The following is a 22,128-nucleotide window of genomic DNA, read 5'->3' as shown; positions in this document are numbered from 1 at the left end:
AGAAAAGGGCTGAGGCGCTGAGGGTGCCTGGGTTTTATACCCTCTGTTGGGATTTGAATTTGAGCTTGTATTCTGATTGGTTGTCAGACTCCCGTGGAGCCATGCAGGCCAACTCTGTAGGCTGTCCTGAGTTCCAGGCCTGGCTGAGCCTTGCTAGATGATGATGATGGACTGAAAAGGGCTTTTGGCAGTTGCTAAGAGATCTTTGTTATGTAAAGTATTCTGGCCCAGGCCTTAATGGCCCACCCATTAACAAAGGTGGGGGTGAGATTAGCAAAGGTGGGAGTGAGCTTCTGCTTCTGAGGTGAGTTTCTGCTTCTGAGTTTCTACTCTTTTTAGAGGAAATATTCTGCCTTTTTAATATTTCCTAGGATATTTCAATTTTCTAGGAGAGGTGTGTGTGCCAACCTCCTACAGTGCAAAGGTGGTTCTTCTAAAAAAAAGTCATATTTATCCTACATATTGAAAAGTATTTCATTCATAGATCTGGAGTTAGACATGTTGCAATTAACCCATTCAAAAGGCATCACCTGAGCATTAAGCTTTGCCACATCCGGTATCAAAAACAGTTAAGCATTCATGGCACTCATTCTTTCTAATTAAATTATGTGCACCTCTCCCTGCCTGCTTTTTGAATGTGCTCCTGTAGGTGTGAAAAAAAAGGCAGAATTATTAATGATTTCCTAAAGGCTACATTATTTAGAAACCTTAAAAGAATCAGCCTCTTTAGGGTAATTCTTTCAGGACTTCTAAAGTGTAATATTACTACCACAGTGTAACCACACCAGCGTAACCATTACGTTATGTAAGATATTGCCTTTTAACAAGACTCTGGGATTCCAGGTCCAAGTCTATAGTCACACATTTGATAAGGAGGCAATGTACTTGTTCCCTCTTCCCTGGAAACAACAGCAAATTCTGTATACTTTTCTGGCAAGAAAGAGGGTTCAGATAACTGAGTAGGAGAGGGAGAAGGGTGATAATGAAGAAAGCTGTAGATGGTGCTGTTGGCATCTTTGAAATGAAAAAAAAAACAAAAAACCTTCCCTTTTCTCCCTATACACCTAAATTGTGGGCTTGCAGTCAGTCAATGCCCAGCACAATGGGGCCATCTAAAGAAATTGTAATATAGAGCAGCACGAATTTTGCATGATCGTTTATTGTCAATTTGAGAAGTGTTATGTGTTTCAAAATAAAACCAACTTTGGGCACTTGCCTGAAAATAGTTTCCACAAGCATTTTTTTTCCTAATTATTATGTAGGCAGTTTAAACCATTGTGCTGTGTCTTGTCTTTGCAAATGGCTTTTGCACCCAAATTTACAAGAACTGAGATTGGTCTTTGAAAACCAGAAATTGAATAAAAACTAAAAATTGAATGAAGAATAACAAGCATAATGAAATACACCTGTCTGATGTCAGTTAATTGTCTGAGCACACTCCTGCTGAGATCTTCTTGGGAGCTGTGAAGTTTCCCAAAGACAAGGCTTTGAAGTTATTTGGGCACTTGCTTATTATGTAGCCTGCAGCTCCACAGATATGGCAATTTGTAGCTGACTCAGAAGTCTGGACTTTAGTGGTACAACTCTTGGCTAGGTGTCCTGGGCCTCCACAGTAGAAAATAAACTTAGTTCTCTTCACTGTTGTTGACAAGAATCTTTTTCTGCTCCTATTTGTTTGGGTTCTCTGATGCAGTCATCTAAGGAGGCCTTGTGGATGGCAGGGATGGCCTTAACTTTTCTAATTGTCCATTGATCAATATACAACATTGGAAAAGTTCTTCCAAATTTTCTAGTATGCCTTGTTTCATTAATTGATCTCTCAGTTCATCAGCAAAGACAAAACTCAGAGCAAGATCATTCCACCCCACATCTCTGGCATACAATTGAAAATCCAGTACGCATTGACAAATTTCTTTGGCTCCTTGTTTCAACTTTCAAATTTTTCAGTTTGCCATTGTTCCTCCTAACCATATCCCAAAATACAGTTTTAAATATTTGCACAAAGTTATAATAATAATCCAATAACTAACTGATCATTGTTTTTAGTGAGCAGTACATTTGCTTGTCCCTTTTCTTATGAAACTCAGAACAAGCCATCCCAGAGCAATCTTTAAAAAATTCTGCTAGTTGATTTGCTATAGATAATTCATACTGAGAAATTTATTCTACCAAATAATATAAATCCTTCTATTCCCTACCAGTTAGTTAGAACTGAGGAAGCTTCTTGGATGAGAAGTGAAACGTTTTCAAAGGAAAAAAAACAAGAAAGTCCAGTTGCCTTTTGAAAAAAGCACTTTTGGGACAACTATTGTTAGTGTTTGGGGATAAACCCCCTAGCAGAGTGTGCAGCAGCAGTCAAGCCAGGCAGCCAAATGAGAGAGAGGCTGGGCCCATGAGTATACACACACTTGAGACAAAAAGACTGTTTGTGGTTTTAAATAGGTATTTAATTCATACAGAGATTAAGAATAGTCATTCAGTCCATATGTAAGTATCCAGTTTATCAATCCAGTTATCAAGTCCATTAAACAGTAAGTACAATGTCTTTATCTGCTTTTAATCTTCTCCTTCTGATACCTTTCTCTCAAGACAATGCTGAATCCTCAGCTCACTAGGCAAACAGTCCTTGTGTTCAGGTGAAATGGTATCTGGCACAGTAGCCTCCAAGGTAAGCAGATAGACCAACACAGTAGGCAGCAGACCAGGAACAGTAACCAGGTGCATGCAGAAGCCGGTGACTCAGACAGTTGCATCCAGAAGCCGGACTCAGACAGTTGCATCCAGAAGCCGGGGCTATTACGTTTCCCCTCCTACCTATATGGCTGCCTGCAACCGCACCCACAATGACATTGCAGTTTCTTGTGCTTAAAGCTACATAGCACTTAATCCTAGGTTCATATATTTATTCAACCCAAACCAGTTGGAGTATCCATATACCCAACAACTATGACTTGGATGATCGAGAAACTCCACAGACAAAAAGCTGCTAGAATTTCCCTTTCTCTCCTCTTAGACCACACTGAATTAAGATTTCTTTTTAATCCCTTTCTCACATTTAGTTTCCTAAGAGGAGATTTTGTTTCCTATCTCTTTTAGGTGCTAATATCTTTTGCATTCATTCACTACCTCTAGACTACTTTCCTTCTATTGTATCCCCTCTCATTGCCTAATATTTAGAACTGTTTGCTAGTTAAACTCTAACCAGAAACCAGTTGCACAGATATGTAGAGTTGGTTTCAGTGTGGCACAGAGTGTAATCCATTGAAGTGTTCACAGTTGAGTCTCAATATTATTAAGCCTTTGGCCAAAAATGAAATGAAAGAAGGCTTTCAAACTGTACAGGCTGTGAATTTGAATTGATTTTTGTAGATATTTCTTCAGGGGACCTTGCTGAGGCCCCTCAAACAAGGTCACGTATGCTACTAACTTACTGTCATAATCTTCATTTTCATCCAAAATATTAAAATAAGTTAGAGTTTGGAATTTTAAGTGCCTGCCTTATACTGAAATGGTGACTTTTATATAAGGAAAATAGGCGGTTAAGAAGTTTGATATAAAACTTCCTATTTACGACCTTGTATTGTGTATGTGCATGTGTATAATACTTGGATTTCTATTAAACTATTCTTTGATAGCTTAATGTAATAGTTTCTATTAAACTATTCACATCATCTGAATAGTTTTATAATTGCTCAAGTTCTGATATTTGATATATTCAAAATATGATAAATATTGTTGAAATAAAAATATATGATATTTCTTCCAACATCCCTTTTTCCCAAGATGAATTTATTATCTTTGACAAACTAGCATAAGTCTAGTTAGAACTTTGTAATTCTACCTACATAGAACTTTGGGTAACTAGTATAAATTCCATTTTAAATACTTGAAATTTGAAAACTATATTGCATCTCATTATTCCCTAAAATTAATACAACTTCAGGCAAGACATGTATGAGAAAGCTTCAATGAATTCAATAAATATATAATTGACATATTTATCAATGCCCTTAAAACAGGCCATTTCTGGTGTAAGAAGAGCTGATTCTGAAGATAATATATCATTTTGATTCATACCAAGGGAACGTTCCACTGCATTGGTATGGTTTGAAAACATTGGCAGCTGCCTTTAATGCTATGCTAAAATATTACAGTTGTAATTACTTATCATCTCTTGTTATTAATTCTGTACACAGTTATAATAAGATACTGCAGTTCTACATTCTAATGCTCAGATTTGAAAGAATCCCCTCAAAACAACATTCAACTCATTTTATTTTCTTTCACAAAATACCAATGGGCAATGACCATTATTCAAGGTATCTTTGGGGACCTATGTGTATTTGCAGCTGTCTTTTCAATGACAACAAAATGCCTCATTCTTCACATTGCTCCTGCCAGGGCCTCTAATCTAATAAGTCCCTTGATGCAGGTTTTGGCTCCATATTGAAAAGCCATTTTCATCCCTAAAATTGTTCTAAATATAATTATAATGAGAGGTGATAATCAAAACAGAAGTATGTTATTCTTATCAAGTAGATGCTTCGATAAATCAAGTATTTCCAGTGTAAAATGAAGACGTGCAAATATGCATGATGAAGAAATATATATGAAATAATTGTGGTTACATAACTTTTTTTAACTTGGTGTGTAAATATGAATAGAAGAAAAATTATGTACCAGTACTCTGATAAAATTCTGTTTTGATATGACTCTTCAGCAAAATAGGATAAAAATACCTATGTGGAAATCTAAAAAAAAATGCAAATATCTGGATTGCCTTCAGTCACAATGTTTTACGGTATATCAAGATAATGGTCACCTGTAGTTCTTATATTCAGAGACTGGTCTTTGTGTCACCACAATTAGTCTACAAAAGTTATAGAATCAATAGTGTTGTACTCTTAGGCCAAAAGAGCAGAGGAAGGTTTAGAAAATTTTATTAGGAAACTTCAATTATTATTACTATTTTTATTACCTTTATTGTCAGAGTACAACATGTGTACAGTGAGATTGGCTGAGCCTCCCTTCATGCACACTCCACAACAAAACTCATAGTGAGGACAGAAGTCCTTAACCCAGTCCCAATCTTATTACACTATGTGGCCTTGTTGCACAATGCGCTGGTCCCGCAAGTCTATCATACTATGTTGACATGAAGTTATTTTCTGTTCAGAAGTCTTGACAGCCCACGGGTAGAAATTGTTCTTTAGACTGTTGGTGTGGCTGGCTATGCTTCTATATCTCCTACCTGATGGTAGGAGAGTGAAGAAGTGCTGACCGGATTGTGAGTCGTCCCTGAGAATTTTCCTCACTCTTCTAAGGCAGCGAGCCCTAGCGAGGTCATCTAGTGGTATCAGGGAACAGCCGACAATGTTTTGTGCTGTGCTCACCACCCTCTGTAATGTCTTTCTATCTGTGGCTGTCAAGCCAGCATACCACACCATAATGCAATATGAGAGGACGCTTTCTATTGTGGACTGGTAAAAGGTCATCAGTCGTTGTGTTCTGGCCTAGGCTTCGTCAAACTTAATAAAACACAAACTGAATTTAAAAGTAAAACCTTTTTTAATGCAACGCTGAATTACTTACATTCCTAGCTAAAACTAATTATACACAGTTCCTCCAGATAAGAGCACGGTTGTCAGTGCTATAGAATGCTTGCCAACAAGCAGACATCCAATTAAAACTTAACATAAACCAACCCAGAAAAAACCGACCAATATTCAGAGCTTTAAGATGGACTCAGAAATTATTGAACTGCTTGGCTTCCTACATAGCTCTTCATCATTGAGGACCGACTTTTATCCCTTATGGGAGGGGCAGTAACCTCCCAGCCTTACTCCTGAGTCACCCCTTCTGCTTTAGCTGCTCTCGCCTTCTAACAGCTCTGTTCACACGCACACTGGGAACAGGCTCCCTGAGGTCCTCTGCTTTGCTGCTACCAGACTCCGAAAGCTCCGAAAGCAACACCCCACTCTCAGATGGTCCTGGCCCCATCCCTGATCAGATGTAGGACCTTCGTCCAAGTCCTCGCCAGACTCGCTGACTGGTTCCCTTTCATCCTCACTGTCTGATACCTGCCAGCTGCACCGGCTGCCAGCGAACCACAACATGTTGTTCCACTTTATTCTTTCGCAAGACCTTAAGGAAATGGAGTCTCTGTTGGGCCTTTCTGGCCACCTGGGTTGTATTCAAGCTTCCTCTTTCAATAGTATCATGATTTCTTACGAGTATACATCCTATGCTGAATGCCATTTCAACCAGAGATTTATATAAGTGAACACCATTAAAAACTAAGACGAAATATTTTTATTTATTTCTTTATTAAATTTATATGCTGCCCATCTCACTATTGAGTAGCTGTTGATAGTGTTTAAAGTTTAATGGAAGCCATACTGAAAGTCCCCCTATACTGTTTAAATGCTGTTTAGATGGAGGTTATAGTGGAATATCTCATATCCTGTACTTCAATTTTTTCTCATTTGCCATTCTTGTTAACTTTATTTCCAAAATGACCTTGGTTCTTTCCAATTCTGTAATTTAAAGACTTCTTCATGTATTACTTTTTCTTAAAAAGAAGTTTATCTTTAAAATTATGATCTGTGATGGTCTCCAGGTGGTTTCCTTGAGGATAGGAATTATGCTAAGATTCCCTTAATCTCCTCTAAGATCTTTTTATATGCTTAGTAGTGATTAGATAGATATTTTCCTATGGGCCTTTACCATCTCCAAAAAATCTCTATTGTACAAACAAGCTTTTTGGAGGAGGGAAAGGAGAACAGAAGATATTATTACATTCTAGGAGTTATTTTATACTTTTAAGATTACAGTACTTTATTATTGGGAAACTATTGTTTTCTCTTTCTAGACCCACAAAGGTCTTCTAATTGCAAAAATGTAAATTTTCTTTTGCAAAGAAAGTTTTCAAATTGTATTGCAAAACTCAGGATCTGTTCTCTTTTCTCATGGATTCAAATACTTAAAAAGAAATTGGGTTTTTTCCCCCTACTTTTTTTGCCAGTAATTCTGAAGCCTTCACAATAGTTGTAGGGTTCAACTATTGCTGTGATGAATTTGGACCACCAGGAGGGACATTTTTTAAAAAAATTCCAGCTCACATGTTGTTGATCGAAGAAATGTGTGCTGTGAGCAGCTAAGCTCTATCTTTACTTTTTTTACTCTCCACTTTTATCCTTCTTAAAACTTTATGGCATGAAAAAAGGGAAGCGAGAGAATAATTCCAGCACCCTTCTCTTCCCAAACACCATTTTCACATTAGGAGGAATGGAAACTTTTGCAGAGAAGAATTAAATTTAAGCTATCTGTAGTATCCCATGGAAACAGCTCTCCCTCCTAAATTTGACTTTAAAGGATTAATAATTTTAACTGAAGTGTACCTGTAATGTCTTCTTTTGTTTTGCATTTATTAATTATTTTCAGTTCTACAATGCCAAGACATTCTTAAAGTATTAAACATGTTTGCCATAAATCATTTTTATGTCTTTGTTAAGCCTTTCCCCTCCCTCTTTCCTTGAATCCAGACGCTAGCACTGAAATAGTCTCCTGACAGCTAATACGTTTTGCATTTTGGAAGGCTTTTTGCTATACTGCCAAGGGAGCTGTTTTTTATTTTAAAATGTTTTTGAAGCAATCTTGCTTTAATTAGCCTGTTTGAGAAATTTCATGTCACTTTTCCATGAGCGTGGGTGGGAGAACCTTGGAGCCAGATCTGTCTTTTACTGTTGGAGAGCTGATATAAATCCCAGAGAATGAAAACAAATTTTTCCACTCTCCCATTCTGCCAATAGAAACTTGCAGTCTCTTCTGGTTTCTGCTGTCCAAACTCCCTAAATACTTGCCCTGAGCTAGTCCAACTTGCAGTATAGTAACACCTTATTATTTTTCCAAGGCAAATGAAGGGAGTCTAAGTGTTATAAACTCAGTGTTATAAAATTTCCAAGCAAATGGGCCAGTGATAAGAACAAGGAGAAACTACTGATTTTAAAATTGTTTAATTTTTGGAAGGGATTCTTTGTTTTCAGAATACATAATGGAAATAAGAAGTTGTGATTTAGAAGCGGTAACTTAAATAATATTAAGTTTTATTTTCACAGTGATAAAGTAAACAAACAATTGATACAGTATTTCTTTAAAGTATAACTAATACTAAAATATAAAGTGCTTTGAAGTTGATAATCCTATAATTTTAATTTGGAACATGGAGAAACTGTCCTTTTGCACGAATTTCTGTTTATAGCATGTTTCTCAAACTTTTTTGAACTTACATTCTCCTGTTCTAAATATACTGTATAAATAGCATATGGCAGCTTTCAGCTAAAAAATTATCATTTAATCTTCAGATTAATGTTCAGTATGCGTAAACCCTACAGCTGCAGGCAAAGTTCTGGGAAGTTATACAGAACCTAAAAATTCCAACACACTTCAGAAGGCCAGTACAGGAAATATTTGGGCCTCACATAGGAATAGTATTTCTTTTTGAGTTCTTGGTTTTATTAATATTCAGTTAAGTGCTGCTATCAGATAAAGCCAATGCGGGCTAGTGAGATGTTTAAGATCCTGCTAATTTACTGCATTGGAGCATACAGTCACTGCAGTCATGATTTATTGTAGAGGTTTACCTTTATCTTCAAGCATTTCAAGTGCCAGATTTTATGAAACATCTTACTCTAAGTGCAAAACCAGCTATTTTCAACATTTGAAGCTTTAGCTCAAAATGCTTTAAAATATCAAATATCCCATGCTGCACACACACAAAAATTATTTCATCAAATTATATGCTTGAAGCATTTCAGAATATTTGCATATTTTATTTTACTAATCCTTAGAAGAAGAATGTGATTTACTAGTTTTCTAAGTAAAAAATGCACCAGTTGAGGGCATCAAAGCATAATAACTATATATATTATCACTGCATTTTGCTGTCTTCAAAAATATGTATCTGTTTCATTGGAAAAATATGCATAGACAATGACTTTGGATTCCCTGGATTAAATTAAGTATATTTTTGGAAATGTTTATAGTTACAGTGCTTTGAATTTATATATATATTCATTTGTTCTACTTTTAGAACTCCTTGTTTCTTCTAAAAAATTACTGTAATTTTAATAGATCTTAAAGACTTTAAATATGATGGTCAGCATGTAATAGAAGTTGATGAAGGAAATACAGCTGTGATTGCATGTGACCTTCCTGAAAGCCATCCAAAAGCCCAGGTTCGCTACAGTGTGAAGCAAGAATGGTTGGAGGCCTCTAGAGGTGAGCTGTGATTGATGGCAGAAAGAGAAGCATCTGAATTAATCCTGCTTAATTTATCCTACTTCAGTCCAGACAACCTGTAAATAAGTGGATTTCAGTTTTCAAAATTCTAAGTGGTAACATGCTGGCTATGGAAGTCTATGCATTTGAAGGCATCGAAATTAGGGAAGTGTGTTCTGTTCTTCTAATCAATTTCATCATCCCCTATGTTTTCTTATTTATCTGTGCAGTTGATAGTCTAGGTTTTATACACAAGGATATAAAACACATTTCTGTCTATTATCCAGTAGCAATTTCATAACTTTATTATTATCTTTATCACATTAACATGATGTTAAACATAGCCTGTAAAAAGTGGACTTGACTGCCAGAAAACTTCGGGAATGAGTGGATCATACCATGCTTATGTCTGGTTACGAGGGAAGTTATAAGGAATCTTAGAGATGTTAGATATTGAGTCATTTTAAAGCCAAGCTTTGTTCCATTCCACCAATCCACAACAGATATATCAGGTAACAGGAGGGAATATTTTAGTTGGAAATAAGTGTATATGAAAATATTGAAGTTGGGAATTTGACAGCTGTTCCAGTTGCTTCTTGGCTGAACTGCACAAATACAGACTGACACAGCTAGATGCAAGGGCTGCTAGAAAGATCAATATAATTCCAATTAAAATGTATTTAGGTACCCTTTTTTCAAAAATGTCACAAAGTATCTTAAATTTGCAAAGGGTTGACATGTACATTAGATAAGTCTTCTGAACCTTCATATTTTATGGAGTTCAAGGCTTTAGGGAGTTTCTATGTATTTTTCCCCATTTTTTTTTTCCTTTTAGTTGACTTTGAGGCAAAAGTTATACATTGTCACAATAGTATGAGAACTGTTCCACTATGGTCCATTTTAAAATAAGGATATTTTAATATGAGATAGACTGCTTTGTTCCAGTTCTAAGCCATATTTTTCCATTTATTGTTGTCTGAGATTTTCAAGTTAATAGGTAGTTCAAACAACTTAATTTTTGCTGCTGCAAATTACAGCAAACTTAGACAAAAGATTTCATTTTATATCCATATCATGGTAGAATTTGTGAAATAGAAATGCTTCTTTTTCAGAAATAGTTCTGAATGATTTCTTTATCTTATAGACAACTACTTGATCATGCCATCTGGGAATCTTCAGATAGTCAATGCCAGCCAGGATGATGAAGGAACTTACAAATGTGCAGCCTACAACCCTGTCACCCAAGAAGTAAAAACATCTGTGTCTAGTGAAAGACTCCGTGTGAGACGTAAGACATTATTTCTGATTATTTCAGTTCCTTGGTTCAAAACTGTTGAATGATGGCATCCCTAGTCTGTAAAGGTTCCAGTAGCATTCACTATAGGCTATCTTCCTTTGTTCACCTTCTTTTTTGATCTCATATTCACATGTGGTGTGTGTGTGTGTTCGTGTGTATGTATGTGCATGTCTATTACATTTAGTATGACTTTTTAAAAATAGCACTTTATTTTTGTATTTTTATGAGCCATTTCTCTCCCTTCCTGTTGCTCCTTATAGTATCACATCATGTCTTATATTTTAATGTGCATTCCTGGATTGTCAAAATACAGTCACCCTGCCCTTAGGAAAAAGAAATGATAAAGATGCTTCTGTGATTTTTAGCACATATTCCTAGACTGGTTATTCCCAGAAAAAGTAACTAACAGAAGCTGTTGTAGCTTTTAAATCTTTTGACTGCAGAGGTAAAACTAGATAAAGAGAAACCAGTTAAACAAATGAGTCAAAACACACTTGTTCATTTTGAGGGAAATGATCCCAAACTATATCTTTGTGTGTGGCAAAAGTATATGAACCTCTAGGACTATCAGCTAATTTGAAGGGAAAATTAGAGTCAGATGTTTCAAATAACGAATGGGATGATAATCAGGTGTGAATGTGGGAGGCCGGCCTTATTTAAATCGCAGAATTCTGAATATTCACTATCAGAATCTGATCTTCACAACACAGGTATGCTGGAAGTGTGGTGTGACTTCAGCAAAGGAGATTTTTGAGAACATATGATAAACAGTTGTTTATGCTTGCTATACTGGAAAGGGTTATAAAATTATTTGAACTCTACTAGTCCATTGTTAGGCATATTGTGAACAAATGGAGGCAATTCAGTACAATTGTTACCCTCCCAGGAGTTCACCAACGATACCACATCAACCACACCAAGAGCAAGGCACTTGGTTTCATCTAGGCAAGGTGCTAGGTTTCAAACTGCTAGGGTAATAAAGAGCTAAAGATCTTCCTTGCATTCATGTGTTTGGTCTCCCCTGTTAGAACACTGAATAAGAATGGTATGCGTGGCAGGGCTGCAAGGAGAAACCCATTACTCTCCAAAAAGAACATTATTGTCTGTCTATAGTTTGCAAAAGACTATTTGGAAAACCCAGAAATAGTGAATGGATGAGACAAAATAGAACTTTTTGGCTTGATTCAAAACTATTGTTTGGCAAAAATGAAATACTGCACTCCATCTGTGAAGCATGATGGCAGCAGTATCATTCTTAGGTCTACTTTGCTGTCTCTGGACTAGGATGGCTTGCCATCAATGACAGAATTCTGAATTGTACCTGCCGATTCTAAAGGAAAATGTCAGGTTAGAGGTTCCTGAACTAAAACTCAAGTTGTACAGTCAAAGAATTGTTAAAGCAGCAGAAAGTTAATATTGAGATGGCCAAGTGGAAGTCCTAACCTTAATTCTATCGAAATGTTGTAGAAGGACCCAGTCAGAGAGGGATATGTGAGGAAGTCCACCAACATACTTGAGTCAAAACTGTTCTGTGAAGAGGAACGGACTCAAATTCCTCCAAGCCAATGTGCAGGATTGATCAACAGTTATCAGACATGTTTAGTTGCTGTTATTGCTGCTTAGTAGAACATATCAATTACTGGAAGCAAAGGTTCACATATTTCTATCACACAAAAAGATGTAACCTTGGATAATTTTCCTCAATAACTCAATGAACTAGTATAATGTTTTTGACTGCTTTCTTTAATTGAATTCTCTTTATTTAGAATTTATGTGAGGTCATGTTTTAAGTCATATTTATGCAGAAATATTGGACATTCAAAACTTTTAAGGTAGTAAATATATTTTTTAAAAATCACAGAAATTTTGGCAAGACCCATTAGCATCTACTCTGGCTGGAGTGATCCTAGAGACCTTTGAAAGTAGTAGATGATTTACCACTTAACTTCCTATTCCACCCTTTTGATAGTAATATGGTTTCTATTAAGTACACTGCTCAAAAAAATAAAGGGAACACAAAAATAAGACATCCTAGATCTCAATGAATGAAATATTCTTATTAAATACTTTGTTCATTACATAGTTGAATGTGCTGACAACAAAATCACACAAAAATTATCAATGGAAATCAAATTTAGCAACCCATGGAGGTCTGGATTTGGAGTTACACTCAAAGTGGAAAAAAACACTACAGGCTGATCCAGCTTTGATGTAATGTCCTTAAAATAAGTCAAAATGAGGCTCAATAGTGTGTGTGGCCTCCACGTGCCTGTATGACCTCCCTACAATGCCTGGGCATGCTCCTGATGAGGTGGTGGATGGTCTCCTGAAGCATCTCCTCCCACACCTGGACTAAAGCATCCCCCAACTCCTGGACAGTCTGTGGTGCAACCGTTGGTGGATGGATTGACACATGATGTTCCAGATGTGCTCAATTGGATTCAGGTCTGGGGAACGGGCGGGCCAGTCTACAGCATCAATGCCTTCGTCTTGCAGGAACTGCTGACACACTCCAGCCACGTGAGGTCTAGCATTGTCTTGAATTAGGAGGAACCCAGGGCCAACCGCACCAGCATATGGTCTCACAAAGGGTCTGAGGATCTCATCTCGGTACCTAATGGCAGTCAGGCTACCTCTGGCGAGCACATGGAGGGCTGTGCAGCCCCCTAAAGAAATGCCACCCCACACCATTACTGACCCACTGCCAAACTGGTCATGCTGGAGGATGTTGCAGGCAGCAGAACATTCTCCACGGCATCTTCAGACCCTGTCATGTCTATCACATGTGCTCAGTGTGAACCTGCTTTCATCTATGAAGAGCACAGGGCGCCAGTGGCGAATTTGCCAATCTTGGTGTATTCTGGCAAATGCCAAACGTCCTGCACAGTGTTGGGCTGTAAGCACAACCCCCACCTGTGGACATCGGGCCTTCATACCACCCTCATGGAGTCTGTTTCTGATCATTTGAGCAGCCACATGCACATTTGTGGCTCGCTGGAGGTCATTTTGGAGGGCTCTGGCAGTGCTCCTCCTGTCCCTCCTTGCACAAAGGCAGTTCTGATGCTGGGTAGTTGCCCTTCTATGGCCTGCTCCACGTCTCCTGATGTACTGGCCTGTCTCCTGGTAGCACCTCCATGCTCTGGACACTACGCTGACAGACATAGTAAACCTTCTTGCCACAGCTCGTATTGATGTGCCATCCTGGATGAGCTGTACTATCTGAGCCACTTGTGTGGGTTGTAGACTCCGTCTCATGCTACTACTAGAGTGAAAGCACTGCCAGCATTCAAAAGTGACCAAACCATCAGCCAGAAAGCATAGGAACTGAGAAGTGGTCTGTGGTCACCACCTGCAGAACCACTCCTTTGTTGTGGATGTCTTGCTATCTGCTTATGCTTTCCACCTGTTGTCTATTCCATTTGCACAACAGCATGTGAAATTGATTGTCAGTCAGTGTTGCTACCTAAGTGGACAGTTTGATTTCACAGAAGTGTGACTGACTTGGAGTTGCATTGTGTTGTTTAAGTGTTCCCTTTATTTTTTGAGCAGTGTATAATTCATTGAAAACAAAAGAATGAATGGTTAGAAAGATGTGTGCCAGAAAGGATAGAATGCCAAGTGTGCTGATCACTAGATTATAAATTAGATCCACATGCGTACTAGTAACAATAAATCTGGCTGACTATTTAGAAACATTGATCTTCCTTATATCATTTTTGTGAAGTTAAATAGAATAAAATTTGTAAACATTTAAAGTATCAAAAAAGGATAATTAAAGTAATATGTGCTAGCTAGGCTAATATCTTAATTTTCTGAAGTGTCCATGAAATATGTGACATCTTTCTGCAACACAAGTTTTAAAAGCTGATGATATTACAAATGATTCTTTCTGGTAACTTGCAAAAATGTCCAAGTTTTAGATTTTTAGTATTTTTAAAGTTTTAAAAACAAAAATGCTGAAACTTTATAATTTTGTTTAGTTCGTTTTCAAGAGACAGCCATTTATTTTGGCCAGTCCTGATTTATAATTACTTTGCTTTATCTAATTTTGCATTAGGCTCAACAGCTGAGGCTGCTCGCATAATTTATCCCACAGAGGCCCAGACCATCATAATCACCAAGGGCCAAAGCCTCATTCTCGAATGTGTGGCTAGTGGGATTCCAACTCCACGTGTTACTTGGACTAAAGATGGCTCCGGAGTCTCTGGCTACAATAAAACTAGGTTCCTTCTCAGCAATCTTCTGATAGATGCAATCAGTGAGGAAGACTCAGGGACTTACAGCTGTATGGCTGACAATGGAGTCAGGAAAGCTGCAGCAAGTGTCATTCTCTACAATGTTCAAGTATTTGGTACGGAGAGTTGTAACTTCTTTTCTATTTTTGTTCTATTAATGGTTATATGGATTGTGCATTTATATATTTCAGATAAAAGTTCTTCATTTATAATGCATTGATTTGGATTTCTGTACAGAGCAGAGCATTGGACATAACGTTCTCTCCAAAATCTGAAATTCTGGCCTTGAATATGCAGAATCCGACTTCACTATAATTTTCAGATTTCTCAGTTTGTTGGCTGGATGGGATTAAAGTGGGAAGGAAGTGTTTTTCTGATACTTCTCCTTCATTCAGGTGTGGGATGCTACTGGTTCTGCCTGGTTCTAAAGAACCGGTAGCTCTGAAGAGCAGCAGAAACTGAACCAATTCTGTGTTTGCTGCTGTTTGGCTCACCCACCTGCCCAGGCTCTTACCTATCCTTTATTTCCTGCTTTTTCAACCTCAGCTGCTTTGCGCGGCACAGCTGAGGTTGAAAAAGCAGGAAAAAAGAGGCTTTTCAAATGCTGTACATTTGCGTGGTGCGCTTTTCAGCTGTCCGGGCAGCACAGCTGATGGTTTTTTTACATGCGCACACAGCAAAACATAATCACCAAACCGGTAGTAACACCGATTGAATCCCACCTCTGCCTTCATTCCCTTGATTTTGTAATATGAAACTATTCCTATCTCTTGAGAAGCACTAACTTGTAATATGCACAAATACTGTATTCAAGTATAGGCTTAATTATGTCTGCAATCACTTTTTATTACTGAGTAATCTAATACAGTTTAAGCAATCATGGCAGACCAATTGTGCCATAAGGCTATAAGTAAAAGTAAAACTACTTCTCTTTGTGTACAACTTTGCAAGCACCATGTTTCGCAGAGGTCTCTATTTCAGAGATAGATATTCTTTCATCATTCTCCAAAAGACTGACAGTATAATTTTATCTCCTTTTCAGAACCTCCAGAAGTTAGTATGGAACTAGCTCAGGAGATCATTACTTGGGGACAAAGTGCAAAGTTTACCTGCCGAGTTCGAGGGAATCCGCAGCCTTCAGTGATGTGGTTGCGCAATGCAGTTCCTCTCTTTTCCAGCCATCGAATGCAACTCTCTCGTAGGGCTCTTCGTCTTTCTAGCGTAGGGCCTGAGGATGAAGGAATATACCAGTGCATGGCAGAAAACGAAGTTGGGAGTGCACAAGCTATGATACGGTTGAGAGTTTCCCAACCAGGTAAGTCTCTAGTGAAGTTAACGTAACAGAATAATCATCTTTCAGATCTGTCTTTCCTTGTAAGACTAAGGGGAGACATAACAATTTTCCAATACTTTGTCTGTCATAGGGGAAATGGTGTGGTTTAGGGAAGGGCAAAAGCTGGTGGGTAGAAGTTTTCCAGAGAGAGCTCCAAACTAAAAATAGAAAGACTGCGGGAGATGTTAGAGCTGTTAGAAAGCAGCCTGTATCTTAGAGTTGTGGGTGCTCCATCACTGGGAATTTTTCAAAGAAATATTCGACTAGAATGATTTGAAAGCTCCAATGTCCCTTCCAGTCCTTTGATTCTTTGTTTTTTCAGTGTTAAGCTCCTTGCTGTTTCCATTCCTGATTTTGATTAATACCCAATAAAGGAGAAATATCCTAATGCCCGCTGAAGATTCATGTGGCATTGAAGTTTCATTATTCTTAATTATTGGTTCTGATGAGATGTTCATTGTAAAAAAAATTGTCTGGATTTTCTGAAATCTATGTTTTGCAAATGCTAAACATGGCCATTGTTTTCCCTTTTATATTCCAGAAATAAGTCAGATATCACAGCAGGAACCTGTTGGAGATTCTGCCACCTCAAATACTAGGTTTACCAATAGTGAAAAAATGCCAAAAGAAAAGGCTGTTCTTTTGAAATCAAAACCTACAGAATCAGCAGCATCTGTCCAGTGTACCTCAAAAGAAGGGGTTTCTCCAGCTGAAGCCCCAGTCATACTTAGCTCTCCTCGAACTACCAAAACGGATGGATATGAATTGTTGTGGCGACCACGGCATGATAACAAAACACCTATCCTCTACTATATTGTAAAGTATCGCAAGGTTAGCAAAGTTCAGGTTTTTTTTTTTTGCTATATTCCATCTGTATTAACAGCAATATCAATCTACAGTTTCCATAGAAAGATATCTTATAAAAGATATCTTATATTTTTTTGCCTGCTTATGTAACATCAGCCTTTTCTTCCTTTCATAATGGACAGAAGTGTTGTCCTGTGCACTGGTGCTAAAGGTTGTGGACAGGAGGGTGCATTGTAAGTATTAATTTAAAGAAACACCATGTAGATAATTTACAACACTGTAAATGAAGATGAAAATCCGCAAAGAAGATATCTGAAGTACTGGACAGAGGCTGTTGATGAACAAAATATATAGCTAAACTTGGAGTTACCAACTCTGAGCCTGTACATATTTTAGCTGTGGTATTTGCATTTTTCTTACTTTTCATATAATTATTCTTATGAAACTCTTAATTAACACTTTATTTCTTAACAGTAAGAGATAAAATGAGAGATGCTACTGGATTTTTTTGGAGCAAATCATTTAAAATTAACACACCGCTTTTACTTTATTTTTCTTAGGGACGCAAACTAATACTAATGTCACTAATACACCAAGGAGTCATTTCTTTCTTGCTCTGCTGATTGGAGCAGTCTGTTTTTCAAGAGCATCTTTAGAATTCTTAGGTCAGAAGAGGTCACTGTTGGCCTTTACACTTAGCAGTAATATGATTTTAGTACAGGATAAATTTTTGATCAACTAGGCAGTATTTGTATAGGCCTTTTTATACAGGGTGAGAGAGTTTTTCCTTTTAACTCCCACCACTTATTTGACTGGCAATATGATGCCTTGAAATAAGATGTTCATGTAACAGAGAAACTGGTTGTAGCAACTCTGTAGTTATCATGACTTCTTTAGACTCATCCCAGAGCTCCTGTCTTCACTTGAGACAAGGTTTCATGTCACAGTTTTGCGAGAATCCAAAATTGCTATCAAAATAATGTGGACTGCTTTGTCATCATTTGATGAATTATCATATTGTAAAGCTTGTTAATCTTGTAGCTTGGTATGCAAAGTTAATACTTTTAGACATTGATTTATATCAAAACAACTTGAAATCCCACTTATATGTGTTCAAAGCCCACATTTTTTACAGAAATATAGATACCATGAACTCAGTATTTCCATGTCTCCTTTTTCTCCACAAATATAACAGTATTTTTTAAACAAATAGCACTTGGATTTTATATATTCTATGTAAGTTCATGCACAATGTGGTACAAATTTTCAAGTTTAGTATCCTGAATATAAAAATATAGTTTATATATCAAACAATTACATTAAATAAATGTAATTTTATATGTGTTTAGTTTTTGTTAAAAATATGACCATAAGCTGCTGAGTTTCAAGGAATTTAATATCACTAATTTTGTCCATATTATCATAAATAAACAGACCAAATTAAAGCAGAAGTCCATAAATTAATGTAAGACAAATAAATATGCTATATTATAAGCCAGTGATGGCTAACCTTTCCATCCTCATGTGCCAAAAGTGTGCTAGCACACATGCGTGCACGCACTCATGCCAGCACCCAAAAGGCAATGCACGTGGTCCCCCCCACGGCCCCTTTGCATGTGCACGCAACCCCCCCATGCTGTGTGCTGCACATTTCTGCGCATGCACACGTGTCTCTTCCTACTTTCTTAATATTAATTTGGAGTTCCCCAATTTATTGCTCTCCAGATATGTAAAGCCCATAACTGTTTGATAGTCAAATATTGAAAAAGGTGCTATATATTCTGTTGCTTGTTTGTGAGATATATGGCTATGCAATGTAATTTAATTAATTCATCCATCCATCCATCTTAGGCACAATCTTTTTATAACCCTTTACCTCCCAACTTGTCATATCTACTGATGATTGTGCTCATCTTTTGTTTTAAACAGGTAATGAATTTTTCAGATAACTGGATAATCCGAGATGTCCCTGCCAGCCAGTATCATTTGAGCCTAACAAAATTGGATCCAGGAAGTTTATATGAAGTGGAAATGGCTGCTTATAATTGTGCTGGAGAGGGCCAGACAGCCATGGTGACGTTCAGAACTGGTAAAGAATAACTGTCTTTTAGAATGCAATTGTTATAAAGTGACTGATTTATCCTGATACTAAGGAGATCTTTTCCAGGCTGATGTTCTCTTGATGTGATGGACTCCGCAAACATGTTGGTTGGGATTCCATATTGAAAAAAAGCTATTTTTACATTGCTTTTAGCATTTAGTTATCTATGCTTTCTTTCTATAAATACTTTCTTTTCTAGCGATCAGTGATGTGCCTTTTGATAGGTATTTAATGATGTGTTTTAGAGTATATATATTATGACACCAAGGTCTGGGTGGTAAGAATCCCTAATATGGTCTTATTTCTTTTAATGTCATGTCCATTTCATATGTAAACTCTCTGTTTAGAAACAAATTCATCCACACAATCATATTCTTAAGAAAACTTAACATGGAACAGCTAACTGAAACTTTCAACTTCTTATAGTGAAAACATTTTCTCAAAAAGAAAGCATTCAGCTTGCCATATTCATGTTAGCTAAAGCAATGTAATTCCTTGGAATGCAAATTCCCAGAGTGATGAAGTTTATGTAATATCAGTAGCCACTTAATATAATTCTCCTTGGCTAATTATTTTGTTTTGCTTAGGACGACGACCAAAACCAGATATTGTTGCCAGTAAAGAACAGCAGTTCCCGAAGGATGATCCAGGCATTGGCGCTCGAAGTAGCAACCAGTCAGATAATAATCGCCTGTCCCGTGAGTCATCTCAAAATTGTAGTAACAATATTTTGGGGATCTAGAAGCCAGTCCATTTGAAGAAAAGAATTGGAAAAGACCAGACAGCAATATTGAAGAAAAGTCAGAAACAAGACTATACAAATAACAAAAGAGAGAGTATTTATTCTCTCACTTGTCTCCAGTCCTTATTAGGTCATCTCTCTCTCCAGAGACAGTGTTTTTTTTGGCATAAAGTATTTCACATATTATTAGGGAACAACATTTTTATATTTTTAAAAATGTTTTTAACTAAAAGGATAATGAAATAAAATAAACAATTGGGATTTCTAGCTGTTCTGTGACATACCAGATGTTTATATGGGATGATTGAGCATTTGATGAATCCAGGGTAGATATTGGCTATAAGTGGAAACTTTAAAAACAATTCTTATTCATATCTTACACATTCATAACCCTAACCCACCTCCTGTTACTAATATACTATGTTTCTTCCAAAGGAAGAGAGTTCTACAGTAAAGACAATATTGCCCCCCTAAAAAAAAGATAAACAGAAAAAAAAATTGGGGGGTTAGAAATCCTATGCAGTGCCCAATTTCCTCTCTTGTCAATCAAGGTTTATAAAGTCCAGCTAAAACAAAACCTTATGATTCTCTTACTGTTCCTCAAATAAAGATCTGTGTTTGTTTCAAGGATTTAGATAATCAAATATGCAAGAAGGCATATTTGATTATCTAAATCCTTGATAGGCATCATACTTCAAAGGAGAGCAAAGTCAAAAAGAGAAATTTATTAATAACTATTGATTAAAGATAGTTGCATCGCATGTATAAAATTATTAGATTCCCCTATGTATGCCAACTATTCTCTTATCTCTCAGAGAAACATATTCCACTTCCTCTTTCCAACACAAACCTCAGAAACAAACACCATTTCTAAAAGCCAGGATAGAGTGAGGATATGAGAAACTGAAAGCAAAAGAAGAAAGGGGAAAAGAACCCTGGGTGGAGATCAGTTTTTTATTTTTATTTATTTATTTTTGTCAATTGCTTACAAGATAATATGACTTCAGCAACAGAGTGGTCAATGTCTGGAATACTCTACCTGACTCTGTGATTTCTTCCCCAAACTCCAAAAACTTTAATCTTAGACTGTCTGCTATTGACCTCACCCCTTTCCTAAGAGGTCTATAGGGGGCGTGCATAAACGCACCAATGTGCGTACTGTCCCTGTCCTATTGTTTCTTTTATTTTTTATTTTTCTTATGTGTATCCATGTATTCATAACTATGTTTTTACTTATACCTATTTCCTGCAATCAAGTTTGGTGAGATTAACCTTGAGTTTGTATCTATTGTTTGCTCTTGTGTTGTTATGGTTGAAGCTGAAGTATTCAGGATATTGCAATGTATGATTTTATATACTATACTTAGATCGGACCGAAGGCAGCGTAGTTCTGGGTTTTCTAGGTCTAGAATTTCAAGTCTGGTGGCATAACTTATTCTGCAACGAGTAGAGGAGTGGAGAACTCTTCTTGTGAAATATTTCTGGACTTTCTTAACTGTGTTAATATCAGATACGTAATGTGGGTTCCAGACTGATGAGATGTATTCGAGTATTGGTCTAGCAAATGTTTTGTATGCTCTAGTTAGTAGTGTCATATTACCAGAGAAAAAGCTACATAAGATTAGGTTAACAACTCTTAATGCCTTTTTCGCTATGTAGTTACAGTGGGCTCTAGCACTTAGATCATTAGAGATGAGTACTCCAAGGTCCTTGATAGAGTTTGGATCATCAACAAGGTCTTGACTATTCAGCCTGTATTTTATTTTCTGATTTTTTTTTTGCCAATATGTAGGACAGAGCATTTATTTTTTGAGATTTGAAGTTGAAGGATCATCCATCAACAATGGACAGGGACTCTCTCCAAATTGAGAAATGCTATTTTTACAACCTATAAAAAAGTTAGAATTCACCAACCAAATGTCCCTTCCCAAGCAATGGCTAACTTAAAGGACATTTGCAGCACCTGCATTTTCAACAGTTTTATTTTTCAATCAATATAAAATGCTTTTTCCCCTCAGATTGGGTTCTGATTGAGGCAACAAGCACTTCTTGAGTAGGTAAGGAACACATGAGCTCAGAGATGCACCCCAAGGATTAACTGCCACCTTACTCAGCTCTCTGGGTGGTGCCATCTAGTAAATTTTCTCACACTTAATCACCACTGCTTGTGGGCTGGGAAACTTCCCTATCCCTCTTCTAAGCAAGTAACCACCACACTTCACTAAAGGCTGAATATGGAGGCCATCATCGCCAAAGAGTCCCAGTCTGGATGTGGCTAAATCCTTCTGATAGGCCAGGAAAGATTCCAGATCACTGCTCTTCTCTGCTTAGGAT

The 22,128-nt window shown here is 37.1% G+C and overlaps 1 protein-coding gene across 1 annotated transcript in view; it reads left to right on the top strand.

Moving 5' to 3' along the window:
* The window catches only part of BOC (BOC cell adhesion associated, oncogene regulated), a 67,941-nt gene that overhangs the window by 32,828 nt on the left and 12,985 nt on the right, over nucleotides 1-22,128 (top strand). The window contains exons 4-10 of the mRNA XM_026708853.2: nucleotides 9,133-9,279; nucleotides 10,424-10,567; nucleotides 14,634-14,927; nucleotides 15,854-16,126; nucleotides 16,686-16,975; nucleotides 18,881-19,040; nucleotides 19,640-19,750. Of these exons, the coding sequence (XP_026564638.1) occupies nucleotides 9,133-9,279; nucleotides 10,424-10,567; nucleotides 14,634-14,927; nucleotides 15,854-16,126; nucleotides 16,686-16,975; nucleotides 18,881-19,040; nucleotides 19,640-19,750 (1,419 nt within the window). The remainder of the gene's footprint in view (nucleotides 1-9,132; nucleotides 9,280-10,423; nucleotides 10,568-14,633; nucleotides 14,928-15,853; nucleotides 16,127-16,685; nucleotides 16,976-18,880; nucleotides 19,041-19,639; nucleotides 19,751-22,128) is intronic.

The sequence above is a fragment of the Pseudonaja textilis genome, chromosome 7 (genome assembly GCF_049901715.1).
Source record: "Pseudonaja textilis isolate UNSWEBS1 chromosome 7, rPseTex1.2, whole genome shotgun sequence".
In the NCBI taxonomy this organism is placed as follows: Eukaryota; Metazoa; Chordata; class Lepidosauria; order Squamata; family Elapidae; genus Pseudonaja; species Pseudonaja textilis.
Note: the sequence above shows the minus strand (reverse complement) of the source record. Positions and strands in the feature narration are given on the sequence as shown.